Source organism: Typopeltis vanoorti, chromosome 12 (genome assembly GCF_054136105.1).
Source record: "Typopeltis vanoorti isolate ZY-2024b chromosome 12, IOZ_Tvanoo_1.0, whole genome shotgun sequence".
NCBI lineage: Eukaryota > Metazoa > Arthropoda > Arachnida > Uropygi > Thelyphonidae > Typopeltis > Typopeltis vanoorti.
In genome coordinates this window covers 35,031,452-35,055,624 of record NC_143560.1, presented here as the reverse complement: position 1 = coordinate 35,055,624, position 24,173 = coordinate 35,031,452, and the positions used below count along the sequence as shown (strand labels likewise).

At 35.4% G+C, this 24,173-nt stretch overlaps 1 protein-coding gene across 2 annotated transcripts in view; it reads right to left on the bottom strand.

Annotated features, from left to right (window-relative positions):
* RnrL (Ribonucleoside diphosphate reductase large subunit) overlaps window positions 1-24,173 on the bottom strand; it is a 126,573-nt gene that overhangs the window by 52,399 nt on the left and 50,001 nt on the right. For both annotated transcript variants that reach the window (XM_090401441.1, XM_090401440.1), the window contains exons 6-9: window positions 20,378-20,417; window positions 16,508-16,670; window positions 8,477-8,618; window positions 1,293-1,376 (exon numbers count right to left, since the gene is read on the bottom strand). In XM_090401441.1, coding sequence (XP_090257567.1) covers window positions 1,293-1,376; window positions 8,477-8,618; window positions 16,508-16,670; window positions 20,378-20,417 — 429 coding nt within the window. The remainder of the gene's footprint in view (window positions 1-1,292; window positions 1,377-8,476; window positions 8,619-16,507; window positions 16,671-20,377; window positions 20,418-24,173) is intronic.

The following is a 24,173-nucleotide window of genomic DNA, read 5'->3' as shown; positions in this document are numbered from 1 at the left end:
TGCTATGGTAGGAAGTCAGTTGAACAAAAACATGAAACTAGCAATATGCAAGACAGTGTTCAAACCAGTTGAAAGTTATGGATCTGAGAGTTGCATTAGAAATAAAGCACTTGATCAAAGATTAGTTGTGAGGAAAAATTAAGGATCTAAGCAGATGTTATCAATGGCCAAATCATTAAAATGAAGATATTAGAGTTCACACTTTCCTAAGGTAGTATGGATCACAGAGAGAAAAGTAAGCAAAAACAGCTATTTGATGCTAAGATGGAAAGAAAAGGGTAAAGAAGAAGACCAAGATTTAGGTGGATTGACTGGGTCAGAAATGTCCTAGAAGATGCAACAATATTAGTTACATCTTCTAGGACATTTCTTAGAATTAGTTGTTTACAAATAATAGTCCAATGCTGAAAGAAGACCAGGAAATTGATAATGAATTACTATATACAGTACTGTACTTGTAATAAGTAAACATGAGTGTATAGTGATTCTGTGCACTTACAAGTAAACCAATGAACTGGAAACACACATGGAGAAATAATTCTTCAACGCTGCTGCTGCTTTATTAACTGAACTTTCATTGGTGGGGAGGGGGGGGAAGAGAATAGGAGAGGCTAAATCAGCAACAACAACAACTGCAGGAACTGCAATAAAGCCTGCTAAGGATTTCACCAGATGCATACTTATGGAAAGTCTAGGCTCATCTTTAGAGGGCGAGATGCCAGGAGTGGAGTTCATTAAAAATGTATATATTACGTCGACTTCTGCCCAAACTTCTTTGTAGCAAACAACGGCAAATTCCTTTGCCAATTTTTTCACTGCAAACTTTTAGGCTCAACTTCTCTTCTCTCTTTGAATTTCCGTGCTTCTAGTTCTAAGGTCATTTAGAGCTCTTTTGCCATAACTTCCATGAGCAGCTCTGCATCTACACTGTCACCAATCTCTTGTAAGCGTTTGCCTTTGTGAAATCCTGTGAATATAAGAACATATTTCCAGCAACTTCTTCTAAACACCATTCATTCACAGCTATCATCTAATTCCACACTGCATCTACACTGTTCATTTGCAAGATATATTCTTTCCAAAAGATGCTGGTGGGTTTCTGACCTTCACCTCAGTAGCAGCATTAACACTCTGGGTTGCAGAAGAGAAGTGGTATTAAGTGAATGTATTAATGGGATGGACATCATAAGTCAAGGACAGACTATTTAGAGTAGACATGTTAAATAATGAGTTACAAGTAAAGTACAATTAACTTTCATCACACGATATGCATACAAATATTATAATATTACCTTGTTGCCACCTTGATCTACATATCTTGCAGTGTTGTTGAAAACCCTTAGCATAGGCACAAGACCATTAGATATTCCATTTGTCTAAAAATTAAAAACAACATTCAATGTTTTTTTTTGTTTTTTTTTTAGCATTATCTAATTATTGCATTACTTAAAATTGAAGAATACAAACTATTTTTAATATGATATAGGAATCCTTAAATATAAAAAAAATAAAGAAAATCATATGTAAAGGAGAAGCTTTTTTTTATACACAGTTCCTATTCGATTGCCACCTACAGTACATTTTTGATGCACAAATCTGAATTAGATATAATTTCAAGAACTAATATTTCTTTAATTAAAACAACCAAACATATGTATCTTTGTAATATACATATTCTTTAAACTATTTCTCAAAAACACACAGTAATCTAGAAAGTATTTTCCATAATTCTGATGAAACTGCTAATAACATATGCACTGTGATAAGCAGGAATAGAGATATAAGGAACTTTTGATTCCTGAGATAGGTTTCTATTCCTTATTTACAAATGAATCATCATAGAATTGTAAAATATATTTGAGAACACAAAAATAAAACATTATTTCTGTGTTCTCAAAGATTGTGGGAATATAATAATAAATCTCTCTTCCACTCAAGAAAATAAAATGAACATTATATTTATTCAAGCTCAATCTTTTCTTGTTACCACGTTTCTCCCAAATCAAGATATGACTTACTGGAATTGTACATGCTTGCCAACTTTCAAGACTAAAAGAAGTGAGAAATTCCCATTTCAAATTTGCACAGCCAAGGGGGAAGACCGCCTTGACTCACACCAAGAATAACAAGCCATAATTAAGCAGGCAGCACAAAACACAAGCTTCAGTGAAAATACAACTAAAACTTTGCTATAAGTTTCAGTTACTATAAACATTATGAGAAATAGCCACAGCAATTTTCTGATATATATCATCATCATCAATTTCCTGCCATGTACCCTCAAGGGATGTACAGGATATGATAGTACTACATGAAAAAACTACATCATTACTAACTTCCTATCTACAATTTTCCTCCAAATCAGTCTGTTACTTGTCAAGACTCCAACATTATCAGATCTTATATTTCTATCATCTAAGGCACTTTGTACCATATCAATCCACCTATATCTTGGTCTTCCTCTGGGTCGTTTTCCTGCCAACCTGGCAGAGAACACTTGTTTTGCTAATCTTTTCTCTCCAATTCTATTTAAGTGACCATACCACCTGAGATTCGCTCTGCTAATGCATTCCTGGATGCTGACAATGTCAAGTTCTTTCCTAATATCCTCGTTTTTAATATGATATTGCCATTGATGCCATCTGTTCACGCCTCTAATCTTTCTCAGAACTCTCATATCTGCGGTCTCTAGTCTTTGGTCAAGGGTCTTACTTCTGACCCAGCTCTCAGATCCATAAGTTAAAACTGGTTTAAACACTGTCTTGTATACAGCCAATTTAGTATTCTGACTAATTTCTCTCTTATTCCATATGAATTTATTCAATTGACTTCCCACCATACCATCTTTCTTGATTCTGTTGTCTATTTCTATATTCAATTTACCATCTTCATTAAAAATCGTGCCTAAGTAGCTGAAATGTTTTACTTGTTCCACAGGTTCTCCACTCACAACACAGTTGACATTTTCAATGATTCTGCCTATTTTCATTGTCTTTGTCTTTTTATTGCTGACCTTCATACCATATCTATTACAACAGTTATTCAATTTAGTCAGAGAATCTTGCAGACTTGTAGCAGATTTATTTAGAAGTATAACATCATCCGCATAAAGCAAAGAGCTGACATTAACATCTCCAATTTTGATATCATGTTCAATACCACATTCCTTCATAATGTGATCCATATAGATAATGAATAACAGAGGGGATAATGTACATCCTTGTCTCACACCAGATTTAACATTAAACCATCTTCCTGTACTTTATATTTACTGTACTTTATATATATATATATATATATATATATATCTCATCTCAACTTCCTTATACCCTCTTTTACCTTGCGGTGTCGAGGGTCCATTGATCATCGGACCTCACTCCGTTTACAGGATAAGGTGGTCAGCCTTATGCCCCAGTGTATCCTATGGCCTGTAGTGTTGCGTTCTCAAGGCCAGTTTGCCTGCTTTGCGGGATGAAAAACCGGAGAATAAACTGGGGGAAAAAACCCTGCTGTCCATGCCCAAGACTGGCTAACTTGGCTATGGCTGAGGAAGATCCTTCAGCTCCTCACGTCTCTGACGGGAATCGAACCTAGGACTCCTTCCCCAGGCATATGGAGCATATGGTTGCGAAGCGCGTAGCCACTAGGCTAACCGCACGTACTATATATATATATTAGAGGGGTGCTTAAGGGTCAAAGCTGTATAACTGAGAGGAGACCTCCACATAGCCTTTAAAGGAATGCAGAGAACCGACCAGGGCTTTTGACCTAATGTCCAATCCTCACCTTCTCGTGGTGCACCCTGTTGGGTACTCTACTTTGATACTGAACGAACGAGGATGGACTGGCAATTTGGGATATAGCCGACCAAATTGTATTCTTATTGGTTAAACCAAAATAAAAAATGATGGTGCAACACGACAAAATTTCATGCCAGCTGGGGCGTCGCCTGGTTAAACAAAGCCCCCGTTGTTTTCGCCAGGGCGACCAGCGAAAAGTCAGCTACTGGAACAAATCTGAAAACACACCCCAACTCAACATCACTAGAGTTAAAGATCGGTACTATCAATATCAGAAGCCTGAATGGCAAAGAAATGGAGCTAGCTGAGGAATTAGATAAGTACCAGATCGACATAATAGGGGTGACTGAAACAAAAAAGACAAAAACTGGTGAGATCTTTCTGATCTCACCTCGTATTTTGTATTCAACACAAAATACGAGGCTAATCTTCTTGAATGGCAGTCAGTCTCAAGTAGACTTATTTGTGCCTATGGTCCCACAGAAGGTTCTACTAAGGTAGAAGTGGAGGAATTTTTTGAGGCTTTAGAAAAAGCAACTGACACAATGAAGAAGGAAAAGTTGGTCCTAGTTGGGGATCTAAATAGCAGAGTAGGAAATGATTGTGAGACATACAAAAATATTTTGGGAAAATTTGGAGAAAAGAGCAAAGCTAATAATAATGGCAAATATCTGTTGGATTTCTGCTCAGGACATGGACTGGTTATTACTGACACCATGTTCCAACATAAAAATGTGCACAAATTCACATGGAGAGAAGAGGCAAGGAATAAGAAAAGGCTCATTGACTATGTTATTGTTGATAGTGATGTTTTCTCCAGGGTGCAGGACACCAGAGTGCACAGAGAATTTGAAATTGGAAGTGATCACTATTTTGTCTTGAGCAGGATAAAATTGAATTTCATATTGAAAAGAATAACATGTAAGAAAGTTTTAAAGCAAATAAAAGTTGAGCAGCTCTCAGATGTGAACTGTAGACTAAAATACAGAAAGATTATTGAAAAGAAAATGAAAGAGTTTGAGAACAGGAATCAAACCTTGGAGATTCAGTGGCAAACTCTGAAGAAAACGTTGATTGATTCTGCCAGAGGCATGTGGTGAGGTTGTGTGCAAGGATAAAAAAATCAGAACTCCCTGGTGGACACAGGAAGTTAAAGAGGCAGTGAAGGAAATGAAGAAAGCATATCAAAAGTTCCTGTCAAATAAGTCAGCTTGTGCTCTTAGAGAATACAGAGACAAATACAAGAATGCTAAACAAAAGTCTTGGGAAGACTTTGGCAAGAATATAGAAAATAAATATCAAGAAGGTGGCAAAATATTCTGGAGGTTGTTGAAGAAGCTTAGGAATGAAGGAAATTCCTAAGTTCAGAGAAAAGGATTTTATTGACTAGTCTTCTTGGATAGCCGTTCAAGTACAGATTGTTGGAAATAAATTTTAACTCATCTTGAAGGGTCTTGTTGTCCGTTGAGATGCAAATAGCTCTTTTCTTTAACATGTGTATAATGCTGAGTTTATGTGATATGTGGTTAGAGGAGTTAAAATGTAGGTTAAAATGAACCACCACAAAGAGAACAAGAAGAGATTCAATATATAAAAACGATTGCAATTCCGTATGTAAGTGGCATCTCCAACAAGCTCGCCAATCTCCTCAAACAACACAAAATAAGAGTAGCATTTCAGCCTATAGATACTATTCGTAAACTACTAAGATCTCCAAAAGACAACCATCCTTTCTACAAATATGCTGGAGTCTATAATATTCCATGCTCATGTGGCTCTAATTACATCGGACAGACTTCGAGAAGCCTCGAAATCAGGCAAAAGGAGCACATTGGCTATGTCAAAAACAACAGACAGGACATTTCTGGCCTATCGTCTCATTTCTCCACAATTAACCATGTCATCGAGTGGGACAAAAGCTGTTCCCCTTACTTAGAGGAAGATTACCATTCAAGAATGTTCAAAGAAGCAGCCACAGTCGCCCATTCTACTGTGAACCTTAACAGAAATCAAGGCCTAATACTGCCAGAGATATGGAAAACCCTAATCAGAGCCTTAAAAACGGAAGAAATGAACTTTAATACAAACTACAGAAGGTTCCTCAGCAACAGCTAGCTGATCTTGTACACGTGATACGTGTTTCACTCACGTTCGATACTATTTTATTTGTAATTATTCTAGTCAGTTTTGCAGTTACGCATAATTGTGAGTGTTTAAACCTATATGTAAGTGCCCTGAAGAAGCGAACAGATAAGTGTGGCGAAACTAGTTTGTTCAGTTGATTAATAAAATTGATCAACACTTGATCGGTTAACCAAATATTATTATTTACTAATTTATGATCAAGAAAACAACCTTCATGATGAAAGACTAAGTAATGCTTGATATAATGCCCTGTTGACACCATATAACTGTAGCGTATTGAATAACTTCTCTCTTGGCACCTTATCATGTGCCTTTTCCAGATCGACAAACTTAAATACAGATCTTTGTTATATTCCCATGCTTTCTCGACTATTTGTCATAAAGTGAAGATCTGATCCTGACAGCCTCTATTTGGCCTGAATCCAGCTTGTTCTTCACCAAGCTTTTCATCCAGAATTCTTCTCAACCGTTTCAAGTATACTTGCATAGATCTTGCCAGGAACACTCAGTAGGGAAATACCTCTGTAATTCTCACATTCAGTTTTATTTCCCTTTTTATACATGGGTACTACTAGAACTCTACTCCAATCATCGGGAATTCGCCCCTCTGTCCAGGCTTTCTGAACTATGCAGAGCAGCCACTGTAAGACTTTTATACCACCATACTTCAGCATTTCTGGTCAAATATCATCTACTCCTGTTGCTTTTCCACATTTCAAGCCTTTGATGGCTTTTTCTACTTCAAGTATGGATATGTATTCCTGACTGCATGCCTAGTCAGTGTGTTTTACCACTGTGCAGTCATCACTGCTTGTTTCATTTAGCAATTTTTCGAAGTAATTACTCCATAATTCAAGGATATCTTTTTCTCCTGTTTTCATGTCATCTTTATCATCTCTAACTCCTTTTACAACACTCTTTCCTTCATTTCTAAGCTTCTTCAACAACCTCCAGAATATCTTACCACCTTCTTGATATTTATTTTCTAAGGTCTTTCAAAAGTCTTCCCATGACTTTCGTTTAGCTAGTTTTACAAAATGTTTTGCTTTCTTACATTTGTCTCTGTATTCTCTAAGAGCAAAAGCTGACTTATTTGGCAGAAACTTTTGATATGCTTTCTTCTTTTCCTTCACTGCCTCTTTAACTTCCTGTGTCCACAATGGAGTTCTGATTTTTCTATCCTTGCAGACTACCTCACCACATGCCTCTCTGGTTGAATCAATCATGGCTTTCTTCAAGGCTTGCCACTGAATCTCCAAGTTTGATTCTTGTTCTCAAACTCTTTAATTTTTTTCTTCAACAATCTTTGTGTATTTTAGTCTACAGTTCACATCTGAGAGCTGCTCAACTTTTATTCGTTTTAAAACTTTCTTACATGTTATTCTTTTCAATATGAAATTCAATTTTATCCTGTTCAAGACTAAATAGTGATCACTTCCAATTTCAAATCCTCTGTACACTCTGGTGTCCTGCACCAGGGAGAAAACATCACTATCAACAATAACATAGTCAATGAGACTTTTCTTATTCCTTGCCTCTTCTCTCCATGTGAATTTGTGCACATTTTTATGTTGGAACATGGTGTTAGTAATAACCAGTCCATGTCCTGAGCAGAAATCTAGATATTTGCCATTATTATTTGTTTTGCTCTTTTCTCCAAATTTTCCCAAAACATTTTTGTATGTATGTCTGACAATCATTTCCCACTCTGCTATTTAGATCCCCAACAAGGACCGACTTTTCCTTTTTCATTGTGTCCGTTGCTTTTTCTAAAGCATCAAAAAATTCCTCCACTTCTAACTTAGTAGAACCTTCTGTGGGACCATACACACAAATAAGTCTCATTGTCCAATTCCCTATTCTGATAGCCCACATCACTCTACTTGAGACTGCCTGCCATTCAAGAAGGTTAGCCTTGTATTTTGTGTTGAATGCTATGGCTATTCCTTCTTTTCCTTGATTGTCATTTCCTGAATATAACATTTTGTATTTATTGCTCAGAAAAATCTCAGCAGATTTTGTCTTTTTTTTGTTTCAGTCACCCATATTATGTCGATCTGGTACTTATCTAATTCCTCAACTAGCTCCATTTCTTTGCCATTCAGGCTTCTTATGTTAATAGTACATATCTTTAACTCTGGTGATGTTGAGTTGGGGTGTGCTTTCAGATTTCTTCCAGTAGCTGACTTTTCACTGTTCGCCCTGGTTCCCTGGCAAAAACAACAAGGCCTTGTTTAACCGGGCGAAGCCCCAGCCGGCATGAAATTTTGTCAATAAATTATATATAAATAAATTCATTGCAACAAAATTGAGATAAATATTAAAAGATACAAGATGAGTAACTCTTGAACAAAAAGAAATTTGAAACACTGAAAATATGCAATATGTCTTTGAAAATAGTTACAGGCAAAGAATCTGGAAAAAAATTTGTGAACAGTAAAAGGCAGCAGTGCAAATATATTTCAAACAGTAACATTTTGCATTAAATTTTATATCTTAAAATAGATAAAACTACAAAAATGTATACATACACCAGCAATATAGCTTCCTGTTGCTCGAATACAATGAACATTTAGTCCAATACCACCTGCATTTTTGGAAATGAGAGCACAGCGTTTCAAGGTGTCATAAATTCCTTCGATGCTATCTTCTGACATTGTCAGCAAAAAACAGCTAGAAAATCAATATAGCTAAATAAATGACTGATGGAATTTTAATAACTAAAAATTTAACAATCAAATATTTACACACTAAATATGGCATAAAATTATAAAAAGTAAATAAATCCCTGCATGTACAAATAACTCAAGTCCCCCAACAAAATGGCTGGCCTGATTAGTCAAACAGCTGCTCTATTCTCCAATGTGCATGCTCTGGGTTTGAATCCTTCTAAAGGATGCTATGAAAAAGTTGAGGAGAATCCGATCACATTTGGCACAAAGACCTAATGCATAAACTCCAATCATATGGTCTGTCTCTAACTTTTGGGTTTGAGGTTGCTGTTTTCATTAATTTCCTGACATTTACCCTGTGGTGCACACAGAATATTATGACAGTACTACATGATTAAGTTTGCATTATCACAAATCTCCAGACAAAAAAATGTTCCCTCCAAATTAGCATGCTACTTGTCAGCACAGCAATATTGTCAGATCATAAACAGTAATTACCATTTATCCGATCTTCAAAACAACTCTTCAAGATCCTTCCATGTCAACTGACTTCTGGTGTAGCACCATGTAACTGTACTTCAGTTATCAGGATGACAAACTGCTGTCCCTACACGACTGGATGAATGGTAGATTACTGTATTTTGGTCATGTAGAGTACTTTGGACTACAAAGGAAGAGGAGATGTTCAAGACTGTGGCAACTATAGAGGAATCAAGCTGATGTCACACACACATTAAAAATATGGGAAAGAGTTACGGCAGGAAACGAAAATTGGTGAGGAGCAGTTTGGATTTATGCCAGGAAGAGGGACAATGGATGCAATATTTGCGCTAAGGCGATTGATGGAGAAATATAGAGAGATGCAAGTGGATCTGCACACGGTGTTTATAGATCTGGAAAAGGCATACGACAGAGTGGCCAGGCAGGAGGTATGGAGGTGTATGAGGAAGGGGGTGTCGGAGAAGTACGTGAGGTTGGTGAAGGAGATGTATGAGGGAACAGAAACTCAGGTCAGGTCAAGTGTCGGCATGACAGAAGGGTTCCCTATTGTCGTAGGGCTACACCAAGGGTCAGCTCTGAGCCCCTACCTCTTTGACCTGGTCTATGTACTAGTGGAGGATGTCAAGAAGGAGGCACCATGGAGCATGCTGTTTGCCGATGACATTGTTCTATGCGAATCATCCTGAGAGAAGCTTGAAAATACCCTGGAAGAGTGGAGAAAGGCATTGGAGGAGAGCGGCATGAGAATTAACCGGATGAAGACTGAATATATGTCAACGGGGAGTGACGAGGATATCGTCATACGACTCCAGGGTGAAAGGCTAATTTCAGGGAAGAAATTCAAGTACCTTGGGTCGGTTGTCGAGAGGAATGGTGACCTGGACAAGGAAATACAGTAACGAATAACATGCGGTTGGATGAATTGGAGGAAGATGAGCGGGGTCCTGTGCGACAAGAGAGTGAGTTTAAGAGGAAAGGAAAGCTCTATAAGATGGTGGTGAGGCCGGCGATGCTCCATGGTGCAGAGACGTGGCCTATAACCAAGGCACAGGAGAGGAAGATGGAGGTAGCGGAGATGCGGATGTTGAGATGGATGAGTGGTGTGACAAAGAAGGACAGGATAAGGAATGACTACATCAGAGGGACGGTCAAGGTGGAACCAATTGGCAAGAAGATACAAGAAAGTAGGCTGAGGTGGTTTGGACATGTTGAGAGGAAGGGTGAGGAGTATGTTGGTAAACGAGTGGAGTATATGGAGTTGGAGGGAAGGAGGAAAAGAGGCAGGCCCAAGCTCAGGTGGAGGGATAAGATGACAGAGGATCTTAGGGAGAAAGGATAGAGTCCGTAGGATGCCCTGGACCGGAGAACTTGGAAGAGGAAGGTTAAAGATTGGTGTGCCGACCCCGTTTAACATGGGATAAGGCAGAGTGAAAGAAGAAGAGTACTTTGGACTGAATAAGTCCACCTAGATCTTTTTCTTACCAATTTGGCATTAAACTCATTTTGCTAAGATTTCTGCTTATTCTGTTTAAAGTGACCATACCACCTTAGATTAGCTCTGCTCATACGTTCTTGAATCAATCAATGTCAAGTTCTACCTAATATCTTGATGTTTAATATGATTTCTGCCACCAATCCCAACTGTTATTAATTTCCTTAATTTTTCTCAGAACTCTCATATCTGTGGTCTCCAGTCTTTGATCAAATGTTTTTATTTCTAACCCAACTCTCAGATCAATAACTTAAAATTGGTTTGAACACTGTTCTATATACTGCTAGTTTAATATTTTAGCAAATTTCTCTTATATTCCATATAAATTTATTCAATTTGCATTTGACTATACCCAGCTTTGCTCATGCTACTGCCTTTGTCCAGATTTAATTTGCTATCTTTACTAAAAAATTGTGCCTAAATATATATTTAACTGGTTTTGGGAGTTCTCCATTGAGAATGCAAGTGAAGTTTTCTGTGTGTCTGCCTATTTTCATAGTTTCAATCTTTTCATTGCTAATTTCCAAAATTTTTACAGCTGTGACTCACTTTAGTTAAAGAATTCTGGAGACTTACAATGAATTTGTTTATGTACATCATCTGAATAAAACAAAGTGATATTTCCAATTCTTGTCTTATGCACCCTTGCCTTAAATCCTTTCATCAAACCTCCCTCCTGTATTTTCTTCAATTCAAAGTGCTGACTAACAACTTAAATATAGCCTATGTGTTGCTCTGGAAAACTGCTGCATATAATTGTAGTAATCTCTGAACTTTTTTTTCTTAGCTCAGTCCTATGCTTTTTGTCTAGATTTGCAATCCTTGTTACATTTCCAGGATTTCTCAGCATTCTTCTGCCAGTCACAATGTGGTGTTAATTTAAATTTTTCATTTGAATTTAAAAAAAAAAAAAAATTTTTTATATTGTTCCCACCCATGAAAGGTTATTACTAAACCTGTAGTATATTTGCACTGTGGGTGGAATAAAGATTTCCCTCCCCCATTCAAAAATCTCTCTCACACACACATATATATATTTGTGAATTTATTTTTACATAGTCTATAAACCATCCTTAAAAACATGGAACTTTTTCAAGCCACTTCAGGCACCTCCAATAAGTGGGGGCAGTGGCCTCACACCAGGCAATGAAATTCATCTCTCATTTAAACAAAAAAAAAAAAAAAAAAAAAAAAAAATCTATTCACTATATTGAAATATAGAGCTGTGGATACTCGTTTCCAAGATATCACATTATAACTAATCACACTTTCTGCTTCTATACCAGTTTTCTGATAATATATGTCAGGTATTTTGGTCCATTCTTCCCCACCACTCAACATACTATTGTTGGACTGGGTACAATGATAGGCATCTGATGTCCCAGTTTCTTTCAAAGGTTGAGACTGGGAGTCAACATTTTCCCACATCATTTTCTTCAAACAACATTGTAATAGTACCTACAGTATGACTTGGCACATTGTTTTGGTGAAAGTCATGAACCTGATCCACAAATGTCACAACATGGCAGTGCTGCAGGAATTCACATTCATACCAGTAGAAACAGTTCCAGACTGTATCTTCAAGAGCAAACCAGATGAGGGGTGATGTATTAGACATAGTGCATAAGCATGGTGCTGCAGACTCATTAAACCTGCTTCATTTCTATAGAGATTTCAATATCATGCATCCAGAAATCCTTTGGTCCTTGATGTGCATTTCTTATTTAAGATGGCACCCTCACAGTTCTAGTGTCCAATGTCGCTGTCTCAGTTGATTCTGGGAGAAAAGTATTTTATACTGTCATAAACATACAGGCTAATATGACATCCTTTAATAATATCACTTTTTGAAGTCTTAAGTTTTTCCCCATGTAATATTGACAGTATACAGATGTAAAGTAAATTCTAAGAGTATATCTATATCAATTTGCCTTTTTATAACAGTGAAAAAGGCATATAATGGCTTGGATTGTTTTTGAATCAAGGATAAAACAATTAAGCTATGGGGTCAATGTATTATGCCTTAATGCTTTTGGCCAATTTGCCTGTTTTTGTGAGATGAAAAATCAAACTTTCCAGGACAGAAGATCCCAACCATCTTGGTATAAAACTGGCTAACTAATCTTGGTTGAAAGCTCTTATTTTTTTTTATGTCCCACACACAATTTGAACCCAGGTCTTTTCAACCTAAGGGGAATGCTAATACTGACCAAGCTATCGAGGCACTTACACATGATGGCAGGACAAAATATAATAGTAGGTTTCTTTCTAAAACTGTGAGAGGATATCTGAATATTTCAATATTCAGATATCCTCACGTTGTGCAGTACAGTAAAGTAACTTTTTAGTAGACATTATTTAATCTTTCTCAATGGACTAATATTAAATAAAGCTTGATAACTATAAGGGGTGCTTAAGGGTCAAAGCTGTATAACTGAGAGGAGACCTCCACATAGCCTTTAAAGGAATGCAAAGAACCAACCAGAGCTTCTGACCTAATGTCCAATCTTCACCTTCTCGTGGTGCACCCTGCTGGGTATCTAGCTGGATACTGAACGAACAAGGATGGGCTGGCAATTTAGGATTTAGCCGACCAAATTGTATTCTTATTGGCTTAAACCAAAATACAAAATGATGGTACAACATGACAAAATTTCATACTGGCTGGGGCGTCGCCCGGTTAAACAAGCCCCCCCCCCCCCAGCCGAATATAGAAGCTATATAAAGTTCGGCGATTCCAAGTATAAGCAAATACCTGGATAGCAGCAACTGACCCATTTGGTAGTGCAAACTGAGGCAAACTCATAAAAAGGGAGGAGCAAGCTCCGATCACTATTCTTGGTATTTACCCATAATGTGAACTTAGCTCCTAGGAGCTGTATTACTGTTCTATATTATGAGATAAGGTCACTACCCAGACCGGTTTCAACCTTTATTGAGGTCTCGTCAGTGAGAAGGTAGACCTAGTTAATACCAAGTTTGTAGTTATCCAGGTATTTGCTTACGCTTGGAATCGCCAAACTTTATATAGTTTCTATATTCGGCATGAAACTCTTTGAGTTTCTTATTCGGCTAAGAAACAATATGGGATGCAATATCCCTTAACTTAAATAAGTTCATGTTGCTGAATTGAAGCCTTTGGCTCTTCATAGAATTAGTAATTTATTATGACACCTTCTTGGCAATTCTCATAGAAAGGATGTAAGTTCTGTTCACTACAAACTTGGTATTAACTAGGTCTACCTACTCACTGACGAGACCTCAATAAAGGTTGAAACCGGTCTGGGTAGTGACCTTCTCTCATAATGTAGAGCAGTAATACAGCTCCTAGGAGCTAAGTTCACATTATGGGTAAATATCAAGAATAGTGATCGGAGCTTACTCCACCCTTTCTATGAGTTGCCTCAGTTTGCACTACCAAATGGGTCAGGTGCTGCTATCCAGGTATTTGCTTACGCTCGGAATCGCCGAACTTTATATAGTTTCTATATTCGGCATGAAACTCTTTGTGTTTCTTATTTGGCTAAGAAACAAAATGGGATGCAATATTCCTTAACTTAAAAAACAAAGATCTGTATTTAAGTTTTGTCCATCTAGAAAAGGCATATGACAAGGTGCCAAGAGAGAAGCTATTCAATATGCTACAGTTATATGGTGTCAATGGGGCATTATATCAAGCAATACTTAGTCTTTATTTGAGTTGCAAGTCAGCAGTTAGAATTGAAATAAGTACAGGAAGATGGTTTAATGTTAAATCTGGTGTGAGACAAGGATGTACATTATCCCATCTGTTATTCATTATCTATATGGATCATATTATGAAGGAAAGTGGTATTTAACATGATATCAGAACTGGAGATGTTAATGTCAGCTCTTTGCTTTATGCAGACGATGTTATACCTCTAAATAAATCCGCCACAAGTCTGCAAGATTCTCTGACTAAATTGAATAGCTGTTGTAATAGATATGGTATGAAGGTCAGCATTAAAAAGACGAAGACAATTAAAATAGGTAGAATTGTTGAAAATATCAACTGTGTTGTGAATGGGGAACCTGTGGAACAAGTAAAACATTTCAGCTACTTAGGCACGATTTTTCCTGAAGATGGTAAATTAAATATGGAAATGGAAAACAGAATCAACAAAGCTGGTATGGTAGGCAGTCAATTGAATAAATTCATATGGAATAAGAGAGAGAGAAATGTTTTCTCTCTTATTCCATATGAATTATTTTTGAGCAAAAAATTTTTTTAATATGATATTGCCATTAAACAGTGTTCAAACCAGTTTTAACTTATGGATCTGAGAGCTGGGTCAGAAATAAAATACTTGACTAAGGACTAGAGACCACAGATATGAGAGTCCTGAGAAAGATTAGAAGCGTGAACAGATGGGCATCAATGGCAATATCATATTAAAAACGAGGATATTAGGAAAGAACTTGACATCGTCAGCATCCACGAATGCGTTAGCAGAGCTAATCTCAGGTGGTATGGTCACTTAAACAGAATGGGAGAGGAAAGATTAGCAAAACAAGTGTTTTCTGCTAGGTTGCAGGAAAACGACCCAGAGGAAGACCAAGATATAGGTGGATTGATACGGTACAAAGTGCTTTAGATGACAGAAATATAAGATCTGATAATGTTGGAGTCTTGACAAGTAACAGACTGATTTGGAGAAAAATTGTAGATAGGAAGTTAGTAACGATGTAAATTTTTCATGTAGTACTATCATATCCTGTATACCCCTTGAGGGTACATGTCAGGAATATGATGATGATAACTATAATGTGAAAAGTTGAATATTAATTTGTCTCTTAACTTGCCTCCTTCTTTCCAAAGAAAGAGAAAACCACATTACAAAGTTCATGCATTATATAAATCAATGTATTTTTTCTTTTCTTTTGTTACCGATAGAATGATTTAATTATCTGTACAGCAAATGAAGCCAGAAGTAGTGCAATTCATTTCACTTAGCTTCTAACCTCAACAAGATGGAAAAACTAACAACTAAGTGAATTAGGAGAAACTACAGGATATAATTCACTGTTTTGAGAGTACCAAGGGTTTTATTTGTGTGTCATTAACACTTATTTCTCCTATAATTTCCCAATAAAAAATTATTGGGTATCTGTATATTCTAAATATGTAAGTATATATCATTTTTAATCTGAAACATGGAAATTTCTCTTTTCCATTACAGAATTATATGGTAAAAAAAGGTGTGACCACCATCGAATTAACCAGAATGTTTTCTATCTGCAATCACAAGTTCACAGCAAATAAAGTGTTGCCATATATATACATGAACCATAGTGCAGCTTCTAATGCATGCTTATTCGGCACACCCTGTTATGAATAAGCAAATTTCATTGTTCTGTCACATAAATTACACTGGGAAAGGATGGTTTGAACTTCTATGTATCACAATATAGTACATTAAAACTTAATATATTTCAAGATTTTTCTACCAATCTAATTAATATGTAAGATGAAGTTAATTCAAATAATAAAGGCATATAAGAAAAATATGCCTCTAAACCATGGATATTCAAGAATTTCATATCAAAGCCTACTTTCATGTAAATTGTTTCATCAACAACTAATTTTTTTTTTCAACATATACATAGGGTTATATTATACTGCAAGAGGTATCATTTAAATTAAAAACAAACATCTTTCCAACTATTTACAAAACAGTTATTTCTACAGATTTCTGTAGAAATAACTATTTCTGCAGATGCTATTAATTTAGAATATAAAAGCTCAAATACCTTATCTCTTTGTGGGTAACTTAACCCTCCTTGATCACCTCAAAACAATATAATGAATTCCCTTCCCTAAAGTAAAGAGCATAAATATTAATAAAACTAAAGAATATTCTGTCATGTTAACTAACCTGGACAGCTGTGGCTTGGGGGTTCCTGAATTAAAGAGTGTTGGGGAAGCATGGGTAAACCACTTCTCTGACATCAGATTGTAAGTTTCAATGGCAGAATCAATGTCATCTCCATGGATACCCACAGCCACTCTCATTAACATGTGCTGTGGCCGTTCGGCAACTAAAGAAATATTAGGGAGCATTAGTTCTAAACCAAGTTCAATCTTTCAAATAAAAACCTTCAAAAAAAATATTCATAATTATCATTTATAATCTACAGAAGTCCTCCCTATACCAATAGTGCCTTCTAAAAAAAGCATGGGATTAACAAATTACACTATATTCCACATTTATTAAATGCATACATGTTTCAATATATACTGTGAGAACAGAAACTATGTTCTGGAAAATGAAGAAATAGGAAGATTATAACTATGCATTAAGGGAAGGGCCACTACCCAGACTGGTTTCGATCTTTATTGAGGTCTCGTCAGTGGGAGCCAGACCCAGAGGTGGTGATACCAAGGTGGAAGCAATGGAGAAGTCATACGAGTTGCCAAAAGGTGTCTTACCTTATTATTAAATTACTCTGGATTTAGAGAAAGATGTAAGTTTTTTCCCACTTGTTAGACTATAATAAATTTAGTTTAATCCTTTATCCTGGGGTACTTCAGGGTCAAAGCTATATAACTGAGAGGAGACCTCCACATAGCCTTCAAAGGAATGTGGAGAACCGACCAGGGCTTCTGACCTAATGTCCTAATACCCAACAGGGTGCACCTTCTCGTGGTGCACCCTGTTAGGTATCTACCGAACAGATGAGGATAGGCTGGCAATTTGGGATTTAGCAGACCAAATTGTATTCTTATTGGCTTAAACCAAAATTTCAAATGATGGTACAACATGACAGACTTTCAAATAGGCTATAAAGAATTCCAGATTTATCTAAAATGCGACAAGGCTCCAATGCTCAACTTGGTTCCCCTTAATTTTGCATGGGCTGCTTCTTCTTAAGGTAATGTTATTCCCTTCCCACGTGATGTATGTCAAAGATTTCATGTTTCTAGAACCGCCATTCATGAATCTAATCAGGTCAAGTCATTATCCTACAGCCCAGGCAAAAATAAATTAACATTTGCTGATAATGGAATTAATTTATACTTTTGGGGAGATGGTGATTCTCATAAAGGGAGAACCTGCTGTTTTTGATAGCCAGTTGCTAAAGATTTACAAGAGCAATACCTAACTAAGATGTTATATTGAGGCAGCACCCAGCAGGAAAAGAGGCAATAGCTAGTATGCAACACTAATCATGAAGATAAACATCTTGAATGACAGAACAGTGATGTCACCAAATTTTGAATTGGGTAGATGTGTATAAATTAACATGGAGAGAACATACAAGAAATAAAATGTCTTACTGACTATTACTGTTGACAGTGATAATATCATGATGATTTGGAATACTATAAGAGTATACAAGGGATCTGAAATAGGATCCCCTGTTAGTGTGAGGAAGATAAAAATAAATTTCGCATCAAACAATAAAGCATGTATGAAAGTTTCAAGAATCAAAGTTAAGCAGCTGTCAGAGGCAAACTGTAGAGTCAGGTATACACATTACTGAAAAAAAAAAGTGAAAGAATTTAAAAACAAAAACTAACTCTGTGGCAAAATATGAAGAAAATGAATGATTCAGTTAGGGAGGTATGACACAAAGTTACTTGCAAAAATATAAAAATGAGAACTTCAAAAAGTGCAGTCCTGAACAAAGAAAAAAATAAATAAAATAAAAAAGATAATGAAAACTTAAAAATGCAAGAAGAGCACTAGAAAAGGAATCAGAGATCAAAAAGGTGATATTAAGAATATCCTGAATGTCTAGAGTTAATTATTTTGAAAAAAAAAATGTACACGAAATAAAACAGTGGTAGAAAATATCCAGGAAGAACTACTGGAGTACTTCTGCAATGCAGATCGAATTCAATTAGAAATGCTTAAATATTACGATATAAAAGTTTTCCAGTATCTAAACTACATAATTCAGAAGGTTGAAATTTGGATGACTGGAGGCAAGCATTCATAGTACATATCTATAAAAATAAAAAGAGAAATAAAACTGAACCAGGAATTAATTACAAGAATTTTTCTGAGTATTATTCATTAAAATTTATACAAGCTTATCTGAGAAGAGGCTAAGAAAATAACAGAAAAGAAACCCGGGGAAGAACAAGCTGGGTTGAGATCATACAGGTATTTTAAGATTAGGTTTTTTCTTTAAGACAAATAGTTAAGAAATCATGAATATTCTGTGAATTGTACAGAGCAATAATATATAGCCTATATGCAAGCTAATTAATACTTGACAAGACAGGTGAAACAAGATCAGAAGTAAAACAATAGTGTATTAAAATTGATATTAAAAGCAGATGTTAAACACATCTTTAATATCTCCATATTAAAATAGAGATAAATAACCAAAATAAATCCAGTACAGGACTAAATAAAATAACTGCTCATAATAAATTTGGAATGAAAATCAACAATAAAAACTGAAATGGGGCAAGATCAGGGAAAAACTATAGCACAAGTGAAACACTTCAGCTATTTAGGTACCATTTTTAACAAAAATTACAAATTAAATCTGGAAATAGATAGTAGAATAAGCAGAACTGGTACTTCAGGAATCAGTTAAGCAAATTTATATGGAATAAGAGAGAAATTAGCCAAAGCAATCAATTAGCAGTATACAAGATGGCATTTAAATGGATTGAAGACATCAGTGATAGGATCATATTTTAACATGACTGCCATTAGTGTAACATGTAAACTTGCCAGTGCACAACGTTGTATTTTTTCTTCAAAAATGTCATGCTGCAAATATCTCTTAATTCAAAAACCTTAATGATATTTTACTAAATAAGCCATCTTGCACACTGCTAATTGATTGTTTTGTCTAATTTCTCTCTTATTCCATATAAATTTGCTTAACTGATTTAATTTGCCATTTTTGTTAAAAATGATACCTAAATAGCTGAAGTGTTTCACTTGTAACGCACCAGCAAAAGTTAAACTAATTCTACTGATATCGATACAATATCAAATTCCCGAAATCAATGCTGACAGAAAGACCTCCACCACGATAGCAAGACTACGAACAGGACATTATAGAGGAATGAAGATCAATATAGATGATACAAGAACATATAGAAACTGCAACAACTGTCCCAATACTGAACTGACACCACTCACATCTTTACCTGTCCAGCAATTACAGCAGCCTTGCAAGAAATAGATCCTAATCCTGAACAACAGCTCTAAACAAACGGAATCATCGACATAGCCAAAGCAGTTCAAGGAGCACACGGAAACATCTAAGACTCTTCAAAGGACAAGACAACAACAACTAACTAAGCACTTTTTAATAAACAAGGAGAAATTAACTAATTATGCATAACAAATTTTTGGTACAGTTAAATGAATTTATATGAAATAAAATAAGAAATTATCGGAAACAGACAATGTTCAAACTAATTTTAATATACAAATTTGAAAGCCAAGCAGAAACAAGATAATTAAACAACATAAGAGCTATGAGGAAAATTGGGGCCATATCTAAAACGAGACACTTCAGTAACTTGTTTTAGTAGACCTTAACGAAGTATGAAGCTGCAGTGAAAAATTAATTTACTCATGAAAAGTTTTATACAATTTTATATCAATATTTCTAACATGTTAACTTCCTGGCAAGTTTATATTTCTTAAAAATTTTCTGGCAATGACAAGTTGTTCTTGATATATCATACTTGTATAATACATCATTTTTCAGATTTAATTTTAACCAACCTTAACACAATTTAGAGAGAATAGCTTCTTGTTGATAATTACCTTTGCCATTTATTTTCAGCAGATAAGATCGTTCCAGTGTCTGAAAGACAACATAAGCTTCATAAGATAAAAAAGTAAAACACTGTTTTTGAGAGTTTTGTGAATAAAATATCACCTTTTATTTTAAAATTACTATTTTCAGACGTAATTTTTGCACAACATCAAAAGTCAAATTTGTTAGCTTAAAATCACTTTAGCAATCCACATGAGAATGGAAACTGCAGCAGCAGTTTTCATTCTCATGTGGGTTGCTAAACTTCATTTTTTGGAATTAAAAGGGTGTTATTTTCATATTTAATATTGAACGAGGCATGTAGCTTTATAGCCATTATAATCAAATTCTTGACATGTACTCTGAAGGGGATAAAGGATATTATAATAATATAGTGGTATCTCGCTAATCCGAACCTCCTTAGTCCAAACCCTCCAGTAATCTGAACTGTGCTTTGAAAGAAAAAAAAAGTTTTATTTATTACATATTATTTTGTGTGCTATTATTTTTATTTAATAAGTATTATTTTAACTATTATTATTTATTTCTTATTATTACAATACAGTATAACTACGGTGATACACAAAAAGAGGAAATTCAAAACGTGCATAATTTTGTTAAAAATATAAATCCAGATGTTGAAATTTCACAAACAGATATTACGGAATTGATTACAGGTAGTACCCAAAAGTGAATTTGAAATCAAATGAGATGCTGAAATTATAAATGTGACGCCACAGAATGAATTAGAAGATGATGATGACGATAAAGAACGCAAAGAAAAAAAAAGTAAAACATCAAGAGGCAGTTGACAGTTTTAATATGCGTATAGAATGGGGTAAGCAGAATGATACGCCATTCCACAAAATTTTATTGCTAATGCAGCTCCGAGAAGACGCATTTGAAAAGTTTAGCTTCCAAGAAGCTAAAGAAAATCAGTGACTTTTTTACAAAGAAATAAAAAACTTTTTTTTGTGTTATTTTGTGAAACTTTTTTTGTGTTGTGTACAAGGAAGTGATATTTTTTACCCTAATTAAGTTATGCATTATTAAATCAGAATCCTCAACAATACAGGTACATACAAACTAAATTTTTTACTAAAATAAACTTGTGTACCGAATTATTTTTTAAGTTTTACATTACAGTATAGCAGCTTTTTTTTCTATCAAATACTTCATTTATTTACAGAATTAAGTTGATGTACCATTAGAATCTCATTATTTTTGTCTTAGACCCTAGTTATTGTTGTCTCTTTGGGGGAAAATTCGCTAATCCGAACAAGCACGGTTTTTATTAGTTCGGATTAGCGAGATACCACTGTATATGAAAAAGTTACATAATTACTAACTTCCTATTGACAATTTGCCTCCAAATTAATCTTTTATCTTAAAGACTCCAATATTATCAGATCTTATATTGTAAAATCTTATGTAGACAGAAATTTTCTATTTTATATAATTCTTTTTATACTGATTTTACTTAGGAATTTAAATTAGATTGATTTACTTGCAATTTTTGTAAATATTTAACTGTTAAATTACTGTACAACAACAAAGTACAAGGATAATTATGTATAAATGAATTGTAATAAGAGAAAGTTCAAGACAAAGAAATATCCCAGAAGGATTAAATTAAGACCTGAGGCTATCATGTTTACGAAGGTCAAGAACGTAAGGGGTTTCCCACCTTAACGCAGCGACCATGAAAGGTGGCAGGTGAAGAATCATGTGAATACCCAAGGGAATGAAAGGGTAAGAAAATCCAAGGTCAATGGAGCAGCGTAAAAGGGGGAGATATCGAGGGCAAAAAGGTCATCATCGTCACACGAAGCAAGTCACTCAAAAAGTTTTTCGTCAGAGAAGGTTAGTCGTAGGTAGCCAGAGGACCGTTATCGATGGTCGTCGCTGGTTAAGCACGCTTTCACCCAAGTTTCTGTTCTGGCTCCTGGTTTGTGGATGTCCCGTCGATTCTAGGTCAAGGGACCTGTTCCAGCCAACAGACACCCAAAGATGTTAGATGGGTCGTTTAAGCAGTGAAAGAAGAGTTCCGGACTTCCAGCCACCAATAGAAGTGCTCCGTCGATGTCGAAGAAAGGTCTCCGTGTGTGAAAAGAAATAACTGAATGAAATAGATGGTAACGTCTCAAGAACCTACCAACATGGACTAGATGATAATACCAAGTAAGGTTTTCTACATATGATTAACTAAAGGCAAGAATTGTAGCAGAGATTGCTCTAGCATATTTGTTTGTTAGTAATTATTCAGGACTGAAGGAAATTAGCTATACATTGAGAATTTTCCTGCTTAGTTGTGAGATAAAACAGCGTTTATTGTTACCCATTGTTTAAACTTTCCTGTTGTGTAGAATTGTAGATCATTCCTAATATATGATTTAAGTGTAGGCCTAGTTATTGCCATAGTCTGTGTACGTAGTGAAAGATTGTTGAACTAGGTTGAATAAGTTTAGATCCAAGCTAAAGTTAATGAGAAGAATAGAGTCAGAATTATTTTGTGTGCATAGTATTAACCTTTACTGTAATTTGATTAGTATGAATAAATTGTTTTCTTTGTCAAATAATTTGCCTGATTCCTGCATACCAATGCATTGCTCATAAAAATTGAACCTATATGATCTAAGGGGGATAGTTTGCCATGACTGTAGAATAGAGTTTTACGTTGCTTGATAGAGTGTTGAGATTTAGAAGTAGTTCCATGCTAAGCGAAGTGTTTTCTTTATGGAAAGACAATTAAATCTTATCTGCGATTTCTGATGGTGCAGTTGAAATAAAAATAAATTTTCAGAAATATGCTTGCTGTTATAACAAAGGAATTCGGCTCTAGCCAGAGGAAAGTTCCCAAGTTATAAATTACGAGCACGTGAACTACATAGTTACGGCCTGGAGAAAGGGGGGGGGGGGATTAAAGTTGAATGAAAGGTTTAAATATAAGTGACTAAATCAAGCAACTGATTATATACTCGGAGTTACGACTGTATAATAAGTAGAGTGTTTAAGTTAAAATAAAGTACACTTTTGAATAGAAAAACAATATAAAAATAATATATGTTTACAATACAACAAACGATATGATTTTACAATATTTTTGTACATCCACTCAGTGTATTTTATTTCATTTTTTTGAAATACCATCCTCATGCTGTCAACTCTCAGTCAAACACTATAATAATGAACTCACTTGCTATAGCAAACTACCAAAAATGCTCTGGTCAAAGACCTAACTTCTAAAGGACATTCTAACTTTTCATGATAAAAAAAATTATTCCTTTGGTCCTTAGTTAATTATAACAAGTATTATTAGCATTATATCATGTAACTAGGGGGCTCTTCCCCCTGGCACCCAATCCCCCCCCCCCCATGTTCTGGACTGGTAGGCCAGTTCTCCTTGAATTCTGATTACTCGAATTTCAAAGACTCGAAAAGGGGTCCCCCTTTTGAGTCATGCCAGACTTATCTTGAAATCCCTATTTATTCTTCGAAATTCTTTTTATTCTATTTTATTCTTTATCCAGACATGAACAAAATTAATAGGTGATATAACTTCATGATAGGCTACTTGTTTATGGAGGCAGGACTTCATCAACATGGGAAGCACCCTACCCAAACCAGTTTTGATCTTTATCAAGGTTTCATCAGTAGAAGCTGGACCCGTGAACTCAAAGGTAAAGGTAATTTTCCTACTTGTATATTTCCATAGGCAAGTAGGAAAATGGCATTATCACCATATTAAATTGCTATGGAAGGGAGACAGTTGTTTTTTTCCAAAAGTAAATTATATATATATTT